Consider the following 22,599-nt stretch of genomic DNA (forward strand, 5'->3'; position numbering starts at 1 on the left):
TCTGGTCTACTCTAGTTAAACTTTTACCGCCCCCTGTGTTTTTAAAATGAGTCCACTTCCATAGCAACCTGCAGTGTGTCTGTAATTACACTGAGAGGTTTGTGGCTGAGTCTTCAGATGTGACTGCCTGGCTCGACTTTCTCAGCACCTAGTTTTGAAAAACCTGTACAGGCATTTGTATTTTCAAAGTGAACAATGTGTGGAGTCATTTCGACAGGTAAGAGCTGTGTTTGTGAGAAGTTTCAGTTTATTTTTGGGGGATTTTTGAAGACGTTTTGGTACCTAAAATTTCACTTTGTGTTTTTAAGAGTTTCCCCATCTTACTGCTGACAATTTTGTGAGTATAAATCTTAATACTGTTTTATAACTTTTATATCTTTATACTTTTCCTGTTTCAGTTAATGCTGCTTAGAGTAATGAATTTTCCTCTTTGTCTCCATGCAGGAGAAGTCTCTGGCCTCTGATGATGTATTAGCTCACTTCTTCAACGATTTCTTAAGTCTGCCGGTAAATTAGCCTGATATATAGGATTTGAATATTTTTCACAAAACTCTTACTCTTCTTATACCCTGCATCTTTTCCCAGTCTTTCCCAGAGTCTTTGCTGTACAACCAGGAGACCGGGCAGTTTGAGGTAGTGAGCGGGGCGGCTGAATTTGTCTCCAGAAGAATCAGATCAGTCCTTCACCGTAACAAATCACAGCTCCTTACAGGTGACCCCACAGTGCTGGCCAAAATCCCTCCAGTAGACAACCATTACACTGTCTGTGTAAGTAGTGAATAATATCTTTATATGGAAAAGAATAGTTGGATGTATTTGAAGATGAGCTAAAACACCATAATACAGATTCAGATAGTTGACTTGAGGAATCTGTGTCCCTGACCTTTGCAGTGTTTGGATGGGGAGCGAGGAATTCAGTGGATCATGAGGGAAAGACTCCCCTTTTTCCTTCAAAGTGATTGCTACAATGAATACAGGTAGTCTAAGTGTTTGGTGCTTTGCATTCGGACCTACATGTACATAACAAATGTAGTTTCATCTCCTATACTTTGCATTTATTTGGATCTTTTTGTTTTTATATTATTACTGAACTTCAGTTCAGTGTTCCGTTTTTCTCATTCACTTGTGAATATATTATCAGTACCAGGCCGTGCTTCTAATTGCTTATGCAGTTTCATTGCATCATCTCTGCCACAACTGGAAAATAGTTTTTACTAACCTTAATAACCTAGATTTTAGCAATGATTAGCTTCAGTCAACAGTGTCTTTATCATGCTATGATCATCTTTTCAAGGACTGCATTTTGTCAGTAATGTTATAACTGCATAATACAGTAAACCAGTACTGTGTAGCTTTTTGTGATTGTGTTTAAAGAGACAGCCCAACCCCAAATCAAAAAAATACATATTTGTTAGATATTTTATAAGATATTGGTCATAGAGATGTCCGCTTTCTCTGTCCGCTTGTGGTGCTCAAAATAAATCATTTGATGTGAAATGTCTCTTTCCAGATATCATGACCAAGTTACTCAAGCTAATCCACACACCCTGTTGAAAACAGTTTTGTGTGAAGTAACAATAACAATAGCCAATATTGTTAATTTCATTTATTGTAACATAAATGCTTTTCAAAAGACACATACCTTTGCTTTCCTTAACTGGTGGTGTTTGATCTGTTCTGATCTTTCCCAGACTAGCCAAGCTGTTGTTTCAGAGGAACCCTTGTATCCAGAGGAGGAAAGGCAGTTCAGGTCGAACCACCCAGTCAGCCCCACAACTGCGTTTTGCCTCCCAATCTGACAAGGAAAGAAACAAAGCACTGACAGTCCTATCATGCTCACGTTCCCAAGACAACATTTCAGCAAAAGGTATATATCTGAGTGTTATTTTATTTGCACATTTACTGTATATGTGTTCAGGCTGAAGTCTAGCTATGAAGATAAGGATTTTTATGTTCTCTTTATCCTCACTGTACAGGGTCAAAAGGGATGCACAATGTTACACGTTTGCCCTCTGGCCAGAAGGAACATGTCCTCACAAAGAGCAGTGAATCATCCGGATATTTCTCCAGCTGTTCTGAGCTAGAGAACCCATGTACCTTTTCCTCTTTGTCCCACTCATGTTCTTCCTCCGCTACCCTCAAATGTCAAGAAACCCAGGAAGTCCAGAGCTCACAACCAGAGCTGAGCCTCTACTTCATCGAGTTGTCAGCTGGCCAGGATTCTGAGTCCTCTGAATTACAGCTGGAGCACCTGGCTGCAGAAGTGGTTAAACAGGTGCTTAACAATGCACTGTACGTGACAGATGGACAGAGCCAAACAAACACTTCTGACTGTTTGAGCAAGTCAGGAGACCAGACACATTGTTGCAGCACAGACAGATCGTGTGAATGTAAATTTTGCCAGCACTCTACTGACGGGGGCACAGAAAGGTTGACGGGGAAAATTCAAGAAGGCAAGAGACGGAGTGGAGTGGAAGAAAAGACAGAGCGGTCTAAGAAGAACAGGGAGGTGGGGAGCAGAGGCACAGACCAGGAAAATATCCTTGATATTTGTTGCCATGGTAGCTGTTGCCATGACAATAGACAATGCTTTGATGAGTTGAAGGAGTTTTTGCGAGGAACGCCTGGAGAGAAACTGCTTAACCTCTGGACGGATATAGAGAGACTGAAAGCTACACAGAACAGAGAGCGAAAGAACAGGTACACATTACAACATGATGACACTCACTTTTTGTTAGTTTGTTAAGCTAAACTTTGTCTTTTTATTGTTGATACAAAAGCTATCAGCCATCATGGCCATTTTTTGATATTAAAATCCTAACACTTTGGATTTGTCTTTTGGAAACGTTTTGAAACATCTGATACCAGTAATGTTGTATTTTAATCAGGTATTTGGTTGTGATGAGGAGTCGATACCTGCTGAGCAGCAGCCACAGCAGCCTCAATGTGGAGCTGCTTTCCAAACTGGGCCTGACCACCTCCCCCTGCTGGACAGAGGAGAGACTGTGCTCAGTTCAGCCCTGCCTCACTGAGTCTCTGCTCTACTACTGGTGAGAGTCATCTTACACTGTATTCATGTTCCCTGATTTTATGAATTGCTACTTTATATTTGTAATAGACACACCATCACATACCAAATAATGAAGGCCTTTGCAATTGCTTGTCATTTTCAATGATGCCGGGCATTAACAGAGACAACAACAGTTAAAATATGAATAATATCATACAAACAATAAACAAAAGTAGCAATATGAATAACTTAATATAAAAATACAGCATAGCAAATATGTTATGCTCTAGAAGTATAATTAAGAACATTTACACTCAATAAAAACAAGATCTGAATTAAGGCATTTTAACAGCTGTAATGGTGGTACTGTTATATCCTGCATAAGATGGTACATGCTGTTCATAAATTCTGCATTTATATTCAGTTTCAATTTATTATTATCCCAAAGGAAATTTGATCTATAGCAGTCATCAAGACACAAAGAATACATAAAGGACAACATCAGAAAAAAAATCAGAAATACAGAAATTCCCCAGCTCAAGTGAAAAAAGAGATACTCCTACCACACTGAACCAGAAACTGAAATGTATTTAAAACAGCACAGTGCATGCTTTGTCAAGTAAAGTGCTATGAAGTGGCAATAGATAAAATAATAGTAATAGTAATAATGGTCCAGCGTGTAGGTTTTTGGGGGGCTATATATATTGGCAGAAATTGAATGTAATATTCATAACTATATTTTCATTAGCATATAATCACCTGGAACTAAGCATAGGGTTTTTATTACCTTAGAATGAGCATATTATAAAATGCAGATTGAGTCCAATGCCCCAAGGAAGTGTGCCAGACTCTAAAGCCAATTTGAGATAGTGGCCAAACCATGTCACTAAAACTTCTGGGTTTGTCAAGGGATGCAATAGGACCAAATTAGGCTTTTTACTATAGACTTACATTGGGAAAGCAAGAGATCTGAGCATCACAACCCCTGCAAAATGACCAGCATCAGTATCAATAACTGGTGGTACCAGCATCCACTTTTCTTTATACATCCATGGCAGGCCCTCCTCCATGGAGTTTCGACATGTTGCTCTATAGTGTTGCTCTATAGCAGCCCAGAATGAACAAACAACAAACAAAAAAGGAAACACTTGCTCTTGATAGGGCCATTCACATTTTCATATCAGCCAGTGTAGTTTTCCTACTCTCCTATCACACTGGAGACATTTCAGTTGGTTGCAATGTGCAACTTTATCAATATATACGAGTAATTTCTACACACTAGACCTTTAAATCTTTGTGTAAATGTCTTCAGTTATTCTTTCTCTCCTTCCCCCACAGGGTTCCTCGGTTCTGGACGTCCCAGTGTGTTCAGCAAAAATGTGATGACTCCCCTCATCTTGAGCTGTGGACAGAGTGGTGTGTTAACCCTCCATCAGACATTCTGTCCCACCATGACTCTGTGACTCTGCCTCCCCTGCGCCCTGACACCTGCCTTCATCCGTCCCCCTACGCACTCCATACACAGGTAGGACCTTTAGTACGTGATATTGATAATTTCATGATATTGGTGCAGAGAAGCTTTAAGGTGAAGAAGAGATCCCTCTGAGGCAACATGTGAAATGAAGCAAAAATACAGACTGGAGGCAATGAGAAATCATTGTGGGCAATGTAATGACTAAACAGATAATTTGTTGAAAAATAAGCAATAATTAGGGTTCATACGGTCATGGAAAACCTAAAAAAAAGTCATGGAACTTCATAATCACATTTCCCAGGTCTGGAAAAGTCCTGATTTAGTCAATATAATGTATTATGATGGCAAATTATTTTTTTGTAGCTGTCAACATAACATTTACTTTAATCTTGTTTGCATCAATGTGTGACTTTTTTTTCTTTAAAAAAAAAAGAAAAAAATTTAACACCATCGCAAATGTTTCATCATTTTCACCCAGGGTTTATCTCTACCTTCGTGTATGGCAGCTAGCTAAAATTAGTAATTAGTTTTTCTGATATGTTTGAAAAATGCCAGGCAGGTGGAGCAAGAAAATAAAAGTCTTTATTATGGGTCTGTGAAAAGTCATGGAAAAGTTTAGAAAATTTATCCATGGAAATGTGTGGGAACATTTTTTTTGATAATTTTTTCATTATTTTAATGACTGTATTAAAAGTTTTCTCTTCTTCTCTTCTGTCTATAATTTAATCAGTTATACTCCAGCAGAAGTCAGTTGCTGGGCAGCAGAAGAATGGAAAGGATGATACAGGTGCTCTGTGCTGACTCGTGTGCCGGCTCATACTTTACTAACTTCTGTGAACAATCTGGAAACCAGGTATTGTTTGCACTTTTATTCTGTAAAGTCTGTGACAGTTAATTATGATTGCACATGGAAATGTAATTGTTATTGCTGAAATGTATTGCTGCGGCAAAACAATTTGTGTGTGTAATTGTTGTGGCACAAAAAACGTCTCAAGTGTATTTGATGTGATAAACATAGTCCGTGATGACAGTTTCGGATGTTCTTTTCTTGTCTCAGCTGTGGGAGAATGCGGTTCACTTTTGGACTGACCTGCAGCACTATCATGAGCTGTTTTATCAGGATGGACTGGACCCCTACAGAGTACAGAGAGAGGCGCAGGTCAGCTCACACACACAAGATTAAGACCAAACTGCTGTCTGGTTTGAACAAAATATGTACACTCCTCTTGTGATTCACGGGATGGATGATTGATCTGTCGATCTGTTCAGAGCTGATCAGATTGATGGATGCGGGAGCAACTGTTCAACTGTGAGTGAATGCAAGCTTTTAGACTCAGCAGATTAAGTTGAAGTTTCACTTTCTACCCTCTGCATTCTTGGTAATGAATAACCAAATGGAATTTATATGCCAACAGCACTCCTAATGAATGGTCCAGCTCCAAAAATAGAAAATATATTTGTAGTTTATTTTTATGTACGCAGTGGGTCTGTCATGTAGTTTATACAGAACCCGAAAATGAACAAATCAAACACTGGGTCTAGATTTGCAATCTCACAACTAGATGCCACTAAATGCTATACACTGGACCTTTTAAGTCTTTGCTAACAAATTTGATAAACAATTAAGCAGTTTAAGTAAATTTTTAAGAAAAAAAAGTCAAGTCTGTGATTCCACCCTAAACTTTGTTTGTATAGCACTTATCTGAACAAAGTTACTAAGTGCTTCACAAAGTGCATAAAATAATACAAGTATACAGTTACAATAAATAAAATAATAAGATAAATGTGTGCACTGGAGCAAAACAGAAAAAAAGGAAATAAAACACAAAATGTACGTATTACAAATGTACAAATCAGTCATGAAAATGAAGAGCTTTCCGATAAAAAATGTGTTGTAAGCTATGTTTTAAAAGCAGGCAATGTGTTAGCGTACCTAATCTCCACAGGCAGAGAGTTCCAGAGCGTAGGGGCCCTGATGGCAAAAGCCCTGTCACCTTTAGTCACTAGCCTGAAAATGTAAACATTTTCTGATTTGATGACAGTAAAGTAAGACATTTAAGGACGTCATGGGGCTTTGGGAAACACTGATTGAAAATTTTATAGACCAAAAAACCAATCGATTAATCACAGATTAATTGAGAATGAAATAATCCTCAGCTGTCCACAAAGCAAGAATCCATGAAGTGTTTTCTCCGTTTTACACGTAAACAAAATTCTTAATGTGTTGTGGAAAATGTTAGTTGGTATTGGGTTCACCAGTGACGAGTTTTGCAGTTTTAGTTTGAGACTGAGTGGATCTGATGAGATGTTTCGACCAGAGTTGAGTCCAGGCTGGCTCTGCTGAGACTTTGTGGTACCCTAGTGCATCTGTAGGGGGTTTTCAGTCACAAAACACTCCTCCTGGGTAACTTTATTTTCCTTTTGCCAAAAAATAGCAACACGCTATTTTAAGCATGAAATTGTTGATTTGAACTGATTTCATCTTTTTTTTTTTCTCAAGACTCTTCCATGAAATGTAGCTGCCAAAGTCAACAGTGACACATTAGACTAATGTCAAGTAATAATAAATAGGTACATTTGTGTAACTCATGTTTTCAATGGAACAAATAAGTTATAGCTAATTTAAAACATAAATTAACATGCTTATTCATACAGAGGAATATGATATCCAAAGATAAAAAGCCCTCTTTTAGAGAGGACGCCAGGAAAAAGAATGAATCATGATGAATTAAAGTTGTAGAGAACAAATGTCTAAAAACACATGAAAAGCAGTAATAAAACACCAAGTCATCAAGACTCAATGAAACAGAGATTGAGTGTAGCGTTTTATGTTACACACACACCTGCTGTTGTTTGTGTGCTCTCTTGGCCTGTCACTCCCATTCTCTTCTCTGCGTCTCTCTGCCCTCTTTACCCCTCACTAAGTGGAGAAATTTAAACACCCATAAAAACAAGTGAGTCAGACCCCCCCAGCTCTGCGCCAGTCCAGTCACCCAGAACCACCCTGTCTGGCTGCAGCCGGACCACGGAGGAAAGCTGAGCGGTGCAGTCCAGAATACCTCACAGTGAAATCTGTTTTCCTTCAGTTAACCTTTAGTTCACCAAAGGAATGACATTTAGATGGTCTTTCCATCATGCCGTGGCCAAGAGGGTTAACTGAGTGACATTTATGTGGTGTGATGGCAGCAGTGATGAGAGATAGTGAATATTGTGTATGAGAGCTCCGAACAATGGTGATGATGGAAGTGATGGTGGTTGTGAGGAGAAATGTTTCTGAAGTGATGACATTTTTATGTGCTTCTCTTCTCTTCTCTTCTCTTCTCTTCTCTTCTCTTCTCTTCTCTTCTCTTCTCTTCTCTTCTCTTCTCTTCTCAGCTCCTTTACTCCACCTATCTCTTCAGCTGTGCTAGGAGGAGCATCGGTGTCGATGAGGGGATCAGAAGGGATGTGTATGACCAACTGATGCCTGCATTTGAGGAGCTGTTTGATAAGGTCGAGGAACACGCACTGAGCATCCTGCTGGAGCCGTGGACACTACTGGTCAGCAGGGACAAAGAATCCTTCCAGGAGGTAACCACAGCAGATCCACTGTTTAATTCACTGCCCTTTTATCCAGAGACGGGGGGTTTCCTTAAGTGCAAAGGGTAGCTGGCACAGTGGTTTACTTATTAGAGAAATTGGCTTTGAGGAGGACAAATATCCTATTTTTGACAAGCTCTGCTAAACTACAGATGCAGACATCCGACCCCATTGAGAATGGATCAGATTTCCCACAAAAATGCACAATCCATTGATTTTCATCTACTTATTTGTGGCCGGGTCACAAGGGCAGCAGGCTGAGCAAAGTTCTCCAGTACTCCCCTCCCTAGCAACTATTTCCAGCTCCTCCTGGGGGATCCTGTGGCATTTCCAGTCCAGATAAGATATATAATCCCTCCAGCATGTTCTGGGTCCATCACAGGGACTCCTACCAGTTGGACGTGACCAGAAAACCTCAAACGGGAGGCACCCAGGAGGCATACTTATCAGATACTTGAACCATCTCAACTGGCCCCTTTCAACTCAAAGGACCAGTGGCTCTACTCCAAGCTCTTTGTGGGTTTCTGAGCTCCTCACCCTATTCTAAGGCTGAGCCGGGCCACCCTACAGAGGAAACTCATTTCAGCCGCTTGTATCTGTGTCTCTTTCTTTCAGTCACATCCCAAAGCTTCTGACTACAAGTGAGGGTGAGGGAACATAGATAGAATGGTCAATCAAGAGCTTTGCCTCCTGGCTCAGCTCCCTCTACACCACAACAGCCCGATACATTCCCTGCATCACTATTGACACTGCATCAATTGTTAGCAAAAGGGTGGGGATCACAGGGTACCTGACGATATGATACAATACACGATACATCACGATACAGCGATTCTGCGATAATTGATATATTGCAAGAAAATCGCCTAACGATACATCACAAAATATGTCTAACTAGAGAATACAAAATAGTTTTAAAATGGTCAAGTGCAGGATTGAATATTTCCGGTTCGGTATTTCAAACCGTGGGTCCAGCGTTTGTAGCATCTAGCGAAAACCTTCATTTTCAACCACACTTTAGGGTCAGAGGTCCTTGCAAATAAACTTTGCTATTGACTTTGTTATGTTGGCGACCCGCGGGAATGAGAAAGGGAGTTTTGCACTGAACATTGCATTCATGGCTGCATGTCTGCTAATGTTAGCCTTTGCATAAGCTGCTTTCCCAGCGAGGAGATCAGGGTGGTGGCGCTGCAAGTGGCTCTGCATGTTCATAGTATTTCCTGTGTACTTCACTTTTGTCAGACAGTTCTTACATACTGCAAAGTCTTTGTTGATTTTGTTTGTCCCTTCAGTGTTGTAGAAGCCGAGTGTGCCCATACTTTGGAATGAAATGAGGCTGGGGGATCTCTTAGTGAACTTTTCGCTGTGCCGCTGTCCGCCATTACTGCTCCTCAAACTTCTCTTCTTCGGCCAGTTAACTTTCGTCCAAATTTCACTCATTAAAGTGTGAAGCACCCCCGTGAAGAGTCATAAAGTAGCGACGCCGGCTGACAAACCTGCATGGACATCTGTTAAAAGAGCCGTATTTTGTTAATTAAAATATCGATATTTGGCGCCATCATATCGACTCTTGTATGGCACGAAGAAGGATGACTATTATCGTCATATCAATTTTTTGTCCCACCCCTAGTGAGCAAGACACTAAACTCGTGGGGCAGTGACTCTTTCCCAACCCAGAGGGGTCAATCCAACATCTTCCAGCAGAGAAGCATGGCCTCAGACTTGGAGGTACTGACTCATCTGGACTGCTTCACACGTGGCATGCATTTGAGCTCCAGTGCATGCTGGATGTGATGGTGTGATAAAGCTAAGAGAACCACATCATCAGCAAAGAGCAGATTCCGGACACGCTCCTTCTCTTTGGCTGCACCTTGAGATCCTGTTCATGAATATCACAAAATACAAAAAGAAATGTCTGCTTAATTGATCTTTACAGTATATAGATGCATACATAAACACTGTCAGAGTTATTAGTAAGGTTTCCTAAAGTGGGTTCTGTGCATGATTGGCTTTAGTACTGCAACTAACAAGAAATTTTAGTTTTGATTAATCCATCCATTATTTTCTCGATCATTTGGTGTGTTAAACTTGAGAAAACTGTGAAACACAACTATCCCAATGTCCTAGAGCACAAGATGATGTCATTTAATGTCCTGTTTTGTCTGACCAATGTCCCAAAAGCAATAAATTCTCCAAATACTCAATCCAATATCATGCAAGACCAACAAAAGCAGCAAACTCTCAGGGACCATCAAATGTCTTTAATTTCTTCTTGGAAAACTACTTAATGACAAATTGATCAGCAAAATAGTTCCTGATCAATGTTCTTTTGATTGTCAAATTGATAACTAATCAGTGCAGCTCTAACTGTCTTTATGTGTTTGTGTGTCCAGGTGCCTGTGCAGGAGGAGGAGCGCCGCATCGACAGTCAGGAGTACAGGGAACTCCAGAGTCTGTACAAGGAATCAGAGCGCCAAATGAAACAGGTCAGCCAGCATCCACCAGCTCCACAGATTTATACAATGTTGGTCCTCAGTCAGTTGATGGCCAATAAACACACACCTGTGAGCATAAACCAGCTAATGTCAACAGTATGAAAATGGCCTCTATCCAGTATTTATATATTGCTTAGTAACTAAGTTGGTTATGTACTCATCCAAGACTATATTACTTGGCCTCAACGTGCCATTGAAAATAGTGTCATACTGCGGTGAATTAAGTACATCTAAGGGCATTATTAGGTGATGTGGAAATATATCTCTGTTAATGGTTTTGTACCACACTTTTCCTTTTTATTCTCCTTCTTGCTCCATCCCTGTCACATATTTTCTCCCTTCTGCTGTTGTGTTTCTGCAGGTGGGGCAATGTGGATCCATGCTATTTTCCTCTCCTATGACATCTTCGACTCCCTTCTCGAAGGACCCCCAGGCGTCTGACTCCTGGTCCCAAGTGTCTCCAAATTACCAAGGTTACCGCCTAGGTTCCTTACTTCGTCACCGCCATGAGATCGGCCACTTTATGTCGTTCCTAAAGAACCAGGATGCCAGGTGAGCAGCAGTGTAACCACACAGTTTTTACACAGACGGTTGTTCTATGTTCAGACTAATGTCCCCTGCCTTACCTAAATATGTGTATACAACTGATATAAACCATTACATACATTACACTGTGCCCAACTTGCAAATATGCAGCATATTCACAATAAAATGTATAGAATATACTGAGGTTAATGCAATAATACCATGGTTATTCTGGACATGTGTGTTTCTGCTCAGTGTCCATCTGACATGCTGGCTGGATATGGAACAGTATAAGAGGACTTCTCAGAAAGACGAGGCAGTCAGACAGGAGAGATCGTCTCATATCGCAACCAAATACCTCAACGGGAAGTACTTCTTCGGCCCTGACAGCCCCGCCACAACAGAGCAACAGAGTGATGTACGTCAGTCAATCACATGATTTATGAAAAACAGTATGTTCAGTTTTATTGCAAAATGTATTCATTTTTGCATCTCCATTGAAATTGAATTTTGGCCAACTTTCTGGGAAAGCATTAAAAAGGTCAGCAGCAGAAGCATGGTGCCCATGACATGACAATCTCAAGATGGGATTTGAGCTCCAGCTGAGGCTCAACATCCAGATTTGATAAACAGAGGCTGCTCACACAATTTCCCATCTGCCTTTGTTGGCATCCTGCAGACTTCATGCTGACAGTTCTGACAGCAGGGTGTCGGTGGGATGAGAGGACATGGTTAGAATTAAAACAAGAAGGAGGAGAAGAGTGTGGTTTGGATCCAGGAAGACAAAAAAAGACTGGCTCCAGTAACAATGACAGTAGGATGATATCTCTCCTGACATTTATAGTCTGAGATTAGGTTTCTTGATTCTAGGATTACCGCTGGAAGGCATGCTGGGTAGAACTAGGAGGAGTAGATAGGACACTGAGCGGTGATCCAGATTTTATCTTTCAGGACATTAGAGATGGTTGCAATATATTTTTATTATATGGTCACAGAAGAAGAGTGTTGTTTTATATGTAAAGGACAGTTACTCCCAAAAGTTTCAACATGACTGCATGTTTCAGTGGTGTTCAACTGAATTGATTTTAAACTGGATGATTTTCAAATGTGCAATACTGTAACTATTTGAATAATTTAATTTAATTTTGTCATTTAATTTTTTTGTATTTATCCATCATATTTAGCGAGCTATTTTAAACAGGTGACACTATTTCAACCATTTAACCCCATAAATACAATGCTAGCTTTTTTTTAACCATTTAACCTGCAGATGTGTAGCTCTAACTATTTCAACCATTTAACCAACACACTCAATGCTCGCTATTTCAGCTATTTATTCATCACATCTAGCTTACTATTTCAAACTGGTAATTCTGTAACTATTTTATCCATTTATTTTTCCCAGCAAACTAACTATTTAAACCTAGCAAACTATTGAAAAGTGTGATACAGCAACTTATTTCAGCAATTTTCCATACATTCAACTACATTTATCCAATATACATTCAATGGTAACTATTCCAGTGATTTATCCCTTACAGTTAGCTAACTACGTCAAACAGGTGAAACTGTTTCAACCATTAATCATGATAAAAACAATACTAGCTTTTAAAAAAACATATTTTTTTTCTTTACCGTTCATCAATTAGGTTTATTTAAGATGTGTAATAATGCAACTGTTTCAACCATTTATTTTATACTTTCACCACTATTTCAACCATTCATCCAAAATGTTTAGCTAACTATTTCAAACAGGTAATTCTGTAACTATTTTAAGCATTTATCAAATACGTTTGGCAAAGTATTTTAAAATGTAATATGGCAACTATTTCAACCATGTATCCTTTACATTTAGCTAACTATTTCAAACAGGTAACACTATTTAAATGGTAGCTATTTCAGCCATTAATCCAATTACATCCAGCTAACTTTTTCAAAAAGGTAATTTTGTAACTATTTTAACCAGTAGGTTTAGCTAACTTTTTCAAATATGTAATATTGTAACATTTTCAACCATTTAACGGATAAATTTGGCGCTAGCTGTTTTAACTATTTATCCATTATCCATTGGCTAATGCCAACATTTTCAAACTTTTATCCATTGTTTCTAGCTAACGATTTCAACTGTTTATGTGATACTCCTGCCATTTATCATTAAGTATTCATTTGAACAATTCACCAGTTATTTTTAAGTAACTATTTCAACTGTTTATTTGTTACTTTTAACTAGCTATTTCAACTAGGGGTTGACTGATATTGGTTTGTCAGGGCCAATACTGATACTGATTATTAGTAGTTAATGAGATTGATAACTGATATCTTTTTCTCAATATTTAGAATTTGAATAAAAAATTCCAACACAAAACTTTGTTTAAATGCCTTTAGCAAATATTTAGTCAAAACTGAAACTTTCAACATCAAGTTCCCAGCAACTTTTTTCGAAAGTCAAGTGAAAATTTTAATAATACCCTGAGGTTTTACAAAGTAAAAGTTTCTCCCATGCTGACACTTTCATTGCACTTCTTAATTAATTAATTTTGGCGGCGATCATTAAAATAAAATGCTGATACAGAAAATCGGCAATATGCCAAATATCAGCCCCAAATAATTGGCCAGGCCGATATTCTGTCAACCCCTAATTTCAACATTCACAAACTGGTCTGAACATTTTTAATCAACTGCTTAGACTTCTTTGCAAACTTGCTTTCTAGTTTTCATGCTCTCATTTGCAACAGGTAGTGTTCAAGTTTTTCTTTCAGTTTTTTTCTCAAATTAGCTGAGCTATTCTAAAATTTTGCTGTGTAAACCCTTGCAACTGGTAACTACCCCTGATTGGAAATGCTACATGGCATACTAAATTAATGGACATTAAAGAACCCTGATCTCAATGTCTTTAAGCACACTGGGTTAAGAGAGAGAGAGAGAGCAGCCTACTTCATTGACATGACTTCAACTCTGGTGCATGACCTTTGTCATTTGTCACCCTCATCTCATAAATACCATCAAAATAATGACTCCAACTGTGCATTTGAGTGAAGATGCCAATTCTAGTGCTTCTAACTCTGTAGCATTGGGTCTGGCTGCCGCTCTTACATCTCAGCGTTGGTTCTTGTCTGCGTGAGCGATGTAGAGAGACTGACAGCTTTACTGCTTTGGCCCTTCACTCTTTCAATCACTCAGTCATCCAGTCGCAGATTGGCCTCCTTTCATCTGCTGACTCCCACTCCAATGGCACGACTGGTTCTCATTACTAAAGCCTGTGTGTGAGTGTACGTGTGCATCCATGGCTGTGTGCGTGCAAAATGAGATGAGAGAAAATATAAAAGAGATATAAATAGGAGACATGGCCAGATCGATGTATGAGGACAGAAAGCAGACAGGGGAGATGAAGAGAACAGAGGGATTGTGGGAATGATGGAGAGCACAGCAGGAGTCAGGAAGGAGAGGACTTTGCAGACGAGGTTTCCCACTGTGGGCAATTTTTTTTTTTCTGAGTCTGTCCTCTTCATATGTTCTTCATGTTGCAAGACATCTTTAGCATTCATATCAAACACATTAACACACACACACACACACACACACACACAACCATCTGCCTTTACTTTGTCTTTGACAGTGTCTTTCTCTGTGTGTCTGTCTAGATATTGCGTCTGGCAGGTGGACTGGAGCGTCTGAAGCTAGAGTGTCTCTCGAACCCAGTCGTTGCAGAGATTCAGGACATCATCAGGAGTCACATTGAGGAAAAATGGCTGCCTCTGTTCCTGTCCACACCACAGTTCACAGAGAGACTGAAAGACAAACCAAAGGTGGACATCCTGATTCTTAACATTATCATAATGAATTGGTTGTCTCAGAACAGAAGTTACTTGAAGCATCTAAAAAAGTAGTTTGACATTTTGGGCAGTAGGCTTTTTTTGCCCAAAAGTTGAGATTATTGATAACACTTCCATGTGTGTTTTTCCAACATAAGACCACAATCAACTGTAAATTAGCTTAGCATAAAGACTGGAAAAGGGGCAAACAGCTGTTTCAGCGCTGTTCAGAGATTTAAAAAAGCTGTCTAATGGCATCTTTAGCTCACTTTTTTAACATATTGTGTAATTTTTTTATCCATACAAAGTTTTTAAAGTTGCAGTTTTATGGTGGGTTATATGGCTGGCTGTTTCTTGGCTCTGAGCAGTTGCTAGGAAACCAGGAGAGACTTTAGAAAGTTGCTGGTACCAGCCAAGAAATAGTCCAAGTACTTACACTTCAGTTTTTTAACAGATTGCACAGACAATATATTACATATACATATAGTGCGATTTAGAGGTGCTGTAAGGGGGATTTTGTTACCATTGGACAAAGCCGGGCTGCTGTTTCCCGTCTTTATGTTAGGATAATGATTTTGCTGGCTGACCGGCTGCTGGCTGTGGCTTTATGTTTAATGGACGGACTTGAGAGTCATATCAATATCCTCATCTTAGTCTCTGCAGGAACAGAATTGAGAACATTTCTATTAAATGTCAAACTACAGGTTACTCTGTAGTTCTACAGTAGGTCTACTCAAATTACACCATAGAGGCTTTGTTTGTACATAATCAGACATGCTGATTCATCTTTTTCTCTTTTTCAAGAGCAAAACTATATCTAAACATCAGTTAATAAACTTGCACAACTCTTGCAGTATAATCCAAGACTCAATAATCCATTCGTATCTTCAGCACTTCCCAACAGACCCAGCACAATGAACACTTAAGTTTCACTTCTACTGTGCCTGGTATTATGCTGCTCCGTTTGTGACAACACTACAAATAGGAGAGTGTGGTGCAAGTAATAAGAGTATGATATATATATATATATATATATATATATATATATATATATATATATATATATAATTTTTTTTTTTTCAATAGTGCTAAAAAATCTGTTGGCTGCAGATGTGTTAATAGAGGTGGCCGCCACAAATAAATAAATGTGTGGGTAAATCTACGCATACCCCTATGACTTCAGTTTATCAAGATTTTCTCTGTTTGGAATAATTATTCTCCATTGAGACATGCGAGAAAAACTAATAAATTCAGTTTAACTCAAGATAAGCAACTGAAATAGAAATGGTCATTTGGGGGGAGAAGTATTCCTTTAAAGTCAACAATGAATTCGTAATGTAAGACACCAAGTGCCTATAAATATTATTTGCATGGAGGTTCATGCTGCTGTTACTTAGATTTGGGAAAGAATACACGCTATTTGAGGATTAAAAGCATTGATCTTACGGTTTTGATGTGTTCTAACCACTCTATAAATATCCGCAGTCTGTCTATACATAACACATGGACATTTACTGAGCAGGATATTTGCCGTAGGCTGAAATGATTATTTTCTTTATTTGATTTGCCATACTAACGCTAGATAACTGTTGTATGATGGCCTTGAGAGTGAACAGAGAGGAGAAGTCAGACGTACATTAGTGGCTCTGCTATGTCAGAAAGCACTAAACACTGTAACTGTCCAGTTGCTCTCTCAGGTTGCCTCATCAGGTGGTAACGCATAAACCGCAGATTCCACCGCTCTGCATCATTATGTTATCAAGTTTACCATGTTTGGTCACACCGATCCTCTCATTAAGTAATGAGAGGTAGACGCAGTTTTGCGTTACACATTGGAGGAGGAGGTGAGTGGAAAAGAAGGTTAAGGGGAGGATGAAGGAGGCCGGGGTGGGAGACGGATGACATCAGAGAGGTAAAGCTCCCTTTAAGAGGAGATTGGAGGAATTAGAAGAGAGGAAATAAACACTGAGGAAAGGGTAAAGGTAAAAGAGGAGAGAGAGCTTTAGTTACTGCCAATGACAAAGAGCAGCCGAGTGCAGAGCGGAGAGGTTTGAGGTGTTGAGTGTCTCCGTTAATTTGAGTTTACTCAGTTTCTGACTTTTGACCTTTTGTGTGTGTGTCTGTGTGTGGTAGCCCCAAGCAGCAGACAGGCTCGCACAGCACGTCTACCGTCGACGCAGAACGAGGAGAGAAGCCTGGAAGGTAAGGCACAATCCTCTGGGGAAGCTGGATATTTTTGAATGGAGAGAAATAAGGCATTTCCTGGCCTGAAAGCATGTGTGATTTAGTTCATGACTTGGCTTCGAGCACTGGCTTTGTCAAACACCATTTTGGCCTTGTGGTTAGTTTTCCCAAATTGGATCCAGGATAAATAAGATTAAAGCATCAGCATTACTAACCTTTCTTTAATAGTGTTTGGAGTGTTTTCCATGCAGCCCCGTTCCCGTCCTCTCATCTCCGCTCCACGGCAGAGCGCAGATATAAAACATGAACATTTCACATTTCGAGCGGGATGATTACAGGAAGGAGATTTCATACATGATTGTGACTATCGTCTTTATGATCATTATCTCATCACTGGCAGAGAGCAGGTTTTCTGGATAAAGGAGGATCATTATCTCAGTTTTCTGTGAGCTAAGACTGTAGCTCATAGGTCAGATCATCTTTACTGCTGTTGTTCAGGAGCACACTGCACTGTGTCTCCCACCACTGACACATTTATTTATAAGGTTTTGTGTTTTGTTATACTGTTTACACATAAATAAGTGATTGCATGTATTTATCCATCGCTGAGGGAATTGTTCTCTACCCAGAAAGTTAAACTAACAGCTTCCTTATAAAGCTAACATCCTGTGCTGTGTGTCCCTGCAGGCTGAGGGCCTGTGGATGAGTTCCTCCAAAGAGATCCTGCTCTTTCGACGGATACTTCTTAACCCCGTCACTTGTATGCAGTTCCAGCACTTTGTCTCTCTGAGGGGAGACTTCTTAGAAAATGACGTGCTCTTCTGGCTGGAGGTGCAGAGATACAAGGTGAAATAAGCAGAAATGGTTAGATGTTGATGTGCTGGCAGGTCATGGTCTGAGATCTTTGTTGTTTGCCATTCCTCTTTCTCCAGTCTCTCAGTCTTAACTATGACAGGAAATTGAAAAATGACCTAAGGGATGCTTAAAATCCCCCTCCATTTAAAAATGTGATCATTGTTCCTTCACTTGGACGTTTGAGCTTCACGGTGCAGACTGATGTATGCGTAGTTTGTTTTCACATTCATCTGCAAAATATATGTTTATATATATTTAGTGACATCACAACAAGAAGTTTCAACATTGAAGCACAGCCAAAACAAAAAAATGTTAATTGATTTTGATCTTTAACATTAAACACTAAACAAACATGTTTGTTTATTAAGTATATTCTCATTCACAGGTTTCTGAAGCTTTAAGTGCACTCGGCCATGTTAAATAGCTTAGTGTGTTCAGTATTTTGGTTTTTGATGACTAACTCTGGATTAGTTTATAATTCACATGTGCCCTTTTGGCAGTAGAAAGAGCTAATCAGGAGCTTCCATTTAATATATAAAAACTCATATTTGCCATAAATGTAACTAATGCCCCTCTTGGCCAGTGTATAATGTGAAAACATTTTACCTCCAGCACAGACATTTACTATTTCCAGCAGTTAAACTTTTAAAAAGAAGAATTTAAACAATGTAAACTTTTATTTATTTTTATTTATTTATTTACTTTTAGTGGAAAAAGACAGCTCTTTCAAAGCAGAGTATTGTTTTATCTTAAAAATGTGTAGGGGATCGTAAAGGGTTTTAAAATCTGTTATCTTTACATTTTACCTCAAGGATCCCGAAAATATAGTTTCGCTTCTATTAATATTGATAAATGAAAGTATTTCTCTAAAACTTAACATATTAATAACTGAATAAGCAACACTCAAAGTTAAACGCTTAATAAACTTGTGTGTTTTAACGCTCATAAACTCAGCTGATCTGCCTCATCAGGTCTATGTGGGTGTGACGTGATCAGATTTGAGTGAAAGTGACCTGGAATACATAACCGAAATAATCATAAACTGTCATTAAATTTTGACTCAAATGTTTTATGTGACATCATCTCTTCCCAACGGAGCTCCCCTTAACTGAGTGAGAAAAACACAGAAATCTCATGTGAAATTAGAAAAACTGTTCTAACCTTGGCAGAAAACTGTGTTTATGTAAGGTCCTATTGTGTTTAGTAAGCAGCTAATAGAGAAAATATGGGCTCTTTAACCTCTGAGGCTGTCTTATCTCAAAGCAAAAATGACCCTTTTTCATATCTGGAATATCAAATCCAGGTATATTCCGAACATTTCAGGAGCAGCGAGAATTTTTTCCTACTGCTCGTTTAATTTCTCCTCTGTCCCGTTGTGCAGGACCTCTGTCATTCCCACAGCGACGAGGCCACCATCCAGCACAAGATCTCCACCATCATTAACTGTTTCATCAACTCCTCCATGCCCCCCACCCTGCAGATAGACATCCCTCCTGAACAGGCCCAGCACATTCTGGAGAAACGCCATGAGCTGGGCCCTTACATCTTCAGAGAGGCACAGGTTGTGTGTGTGTGTCTAAGAGTGTGGCTTTTAATGTATTTCTTCCGATGCTTCATGTGTGTGCCTTTTCTCTGTGTATGCAGATGTCAGTGTTCAGTGTGTTGCTGAAGTTTTGGCCCGAGTTTCAAGAGCTGAGCAACAGGGTCCAAGAGGAGCAACTTCTCCCTCTACTGCAGGAGAAACGGGTCAAACACAGAGCAAGAGTACAGAGACAGAGGAGAAAGGAGGAGGAGGAGGAAGAGGAGAGGAGGAGAGCTCAGGTGAGCAAACAGTCAATAAACAGGGAATAACGGATGATGTGCAAAGGACAAAGTGTGATCATACAACCGCTAATACAATAGTGTTGAGAAAAGGAAAGTGTTTGGTAAAAATGACTCAGTCTGCCCCCCTTTTTTTCAGGAAGAGCTGGAGAGGGCAGAGTCCACTTTCAGAGAGGAGGAAGAGACGGATGATGAAGACGGTGTAGAAGAGGAAGACCAAGAGGGAAGAAGTGGAAAAAAACAGTCGAGGATACAGAGCAGAGGGCTGCTGACTCCCACACAGCCGGTAAGGATCAGTCCGAAAGTCCTAATGGAGAAACATTATGACTGCAGAGCTGAAGATGTGTTTGTGTAAAATGTATCGTATGAGGGGAGCCAAACCAAATTAAATGATTTCCTTTTGATAACTATCTGAAAGCACAACATGTTAAAATAAAAAACTGCAGCGATGAAGATAAACTCATTTACAGCATGAAGTCCAAATAAGGCCTCATCAGTTCCAACCGCAGACTATAAAGAAGAAACCCGATCCCCTAATTGAACCATTTTTCTAATCATGTTGGATTTAACTGGATTTCTGGAAATGTTCCCCCAGTTGTCGTGGTCCTACTCCAAATATATGGCAGCTCTGAGGAGGGAGGAGGTGCTGCTGAGGAGACAGAGTGAGCTGGAAGCCTCGTTCTCCACAGCCTCAGGTACACACACATGCACACACACACATGCACACATCCCTTTGTCTCCCAGGGCTCAGTAAAACACCCATGTCCAGCTCGTTTGACTCCTTTCTGCTACTAGTCAGACTAAACGCAGGAAACCAAAACACTGAAATGACATTTAGCTGTTCCCACGGTAAAATCCAAGCTGTCTTTCCAAGACTCTGATATTACCTGGCAGTCAAAGCCAGAGCATTGTCAAACCGACCCCCTCCACATGTCAGAACTGTCTCATTATGTAGAGCTCTGGCCAAAACAGCCACTTCAGCCTGTCCATTAAGTGTCAATGTTCTGTGCAGGAGTTAGTCTGAGCCCACACTGCATGGACGTGTTAATGAAGCGTGATGCTAACGCAGGAGTTAGCTTCAGCCCACAGTGAATAAAGACAAACGGAAATGAAGCATATAGCACATAGTGTTTTAATGGGATGTTGTAGAGGAGAAATCCTGTTAGGAGCACAGATGGAGATGATCAGTGATTCCTGCATGGTTCAGGCTCAGCATGAGGGCCAGGGTGTACATGTATAACAAATATGGAGATATAGTCCATACAGTTTAGTTGAGACGTGTTTGCACAGCATCAACATAACTTTATATACACCCGTTTGCAGACATACTTCAGCCACCAAATGACCATTTGAACATTAGTATAAAAAAAATTATAGTATTGTATGTAATCAAAATTTTATAATAAAGTAATAGTACAGTATGTCTTTAAAATGTCCTAGGAGTCATAGAATGTCATCAAAAATATGATAAAAAAAGTCGTACTTCAGTAAATCATCAAAAATATGACAAAAAAGTCATACTGTAGTATGCCATCTGAAATGTCACAAAAAGTCATAGTATAGTAAATTGTCCAAAATATGATTTTATATGTTTTTATAAGGGTAAAACAGTTATAGTATTGTTTGTCATCAAAATTATCATAAAAAATGTATATCATAGCATGTCTTCAAAAAAGTCAAAGAAAAGTATGTCATGAAATTGAGTTAGAATGTAATAGTACAGCATGTCTGCCAAAATAAAAAAAAGTAATAGTATAGTATGTTTTCAAAAAAATTGTACTTGAGTATGTTGTCCGCTATAAAAAGCATCCAAAACATTACAAAAAAAGTCATAGTATAGTATATCGTTCACGGTATGGTAAAAAAAAAGAAAGCCCAAGTACATCGTGTGGTCTAAAATATCACAAAAAGTCATACTATAGCATGTCTTCCAAAATATGACAAATACGTCATAGAAGGGTATGTTGTCCAAAAAAATCAAGAAAGTCATAGTATAATATTTATGAACCCCTCTGGTGACATTTGATTAAAAAAAGTATGTATAGTAAAATATGTCTTCCAAAATATGACAAAGTTTTAGAGTAGTGTGTCAACCAAAATATGACAAAAAAGTAATTCCACAGCATGTATTCCAAAATATGATAAAACATCATAGTATGTCGTCCAAAATGTGCCAAAGTGGTTTGAAAACGTTATAGTATAGTATGTTGTCCAAAACGGACCAAATTAGTATAAAAACATCATAGTATAGTATGCTGATTTGCTGTTGTCAAATGCAGACCCCTATGACTTCAATTCATCAATCATTTTTTGCAATTAACACACTTAAAAGATCATTTGGTGGCTGAAATATTACAAAAAAATAACCGTTTTCCTCCATATGAGCAGCAGTCAGCAGTTCGTTTAGAGGCTGTATGAGCAGATGCTTTTCACTGTGTCTCTGCAGAGTCCTCGTTTGACTGCAGTGTCAGGTCAGCAGACAGAAAACACAGCCGCCAGCAGCCCTCACGCCGCTCCTCCAGAACAGACAGTAACCAGTGTAACAGATATAACAGTAAGAGAAGAGTAAAATAACAAAATGTAAATATGCAAAGCAGCTGTTCTGCCTCTAACACTTAACGGGCTGTCATGTTTTACTGCAGGGGGTGTGAGAGCATGCAACACCAAATGAAACCAAGTACAAGAACTGACTTCATGCTGCACAACGTTGACAGAAACAGATGAGGATGCTGTTACTGGAGCAACATGAGTGAAAACTGAGAGCAAAGCTGCTCCTGGTATCTTCTCTGAGGTGGAAGTTTGGGGCTGGGTTGACACATGATGTTAGATTAACTCTTACACTAT

At 39.3% G+C, this 22,599-nt stretch overlaps 1 protein-coding gene across 1 annotated transcript; it reads left to right on the top strand.

The window, feature by feature from the left end:
* The first annotated feature begins 97 nt into the window (after nt 1-97).
* On the top strand, nt 98-22,553 carry rgs22 (regulator of G protein signaling 22). Its single transcript, XM_088083885.1, has 24 exons — nt 98-217; nt 309-337; nt 445-507; nt 586-768; nt 892-977; nt 1,692-1,867; nt 1,977-2,700; nt 2,889-3,050; nt 4,349-4,535; nt 5,215-5,337; nt 5,542-5,643; nt 7,860-8,054; nt 10,457-10,549; nt 10,920-11,110; nt 11,339-11,501; nt 14,725-14,889; nt 17,029-17,097; nt 17,767-17,925; nt 19,316-19,495; nt 19,579-19,755; nt 19,895-20,041; nt 20,351-20,450; nt 22,202-22,309; nt 22,398-22,553. Exons 1-24 carry the CDS (start codon nt 196-198, stop codon nt 22,424-22,426), a joined length of 3,633 nt encoding a protein of 1,210 aa, XP_087940011.1. The 5' UTR covers nt 98-195; the 3' UTR covers nt 22,427-22,553.
* Nucleotides 22,554-22,599: the final 46 nt, after the last annotated feature.

Source organism: Plectropomus leopardus, chromosome 11, assembly GCF_026936395.1.
Source record: "Plectropomus leopardus strain MGB_pleo_1.0 chromosome 11, ASM2693639v1, whole genome shotgun sequence".
Lineage (NCBI taxonomy): Eukaryota > Metazoa > Chordata > Actinopteri > Perciformes > Serranidae > Plectropomus > Plectropomus leopardus.

Coding starts and splice junctions, on each gene's coding strand:
- rgs22 (XM_088083885.1), top strand. CDS start 196: ATGTGTGGAGTCATTTCGACAG. Junction 508..585: donor ACGATTTCTTAAGTCTGCCG/GTAAATTAGCCT, acceptor ATCTTTTCCCAG/TCTTTCCCAGAGTCTTTGCT. Junction 19,496..19,578: donor ACATCTTCAGAGAGGCACAG/GTTGTGTGTGTG, acceptor CTGTGTATGCAG/ATGTCAGTGTTCAGTGTGTT.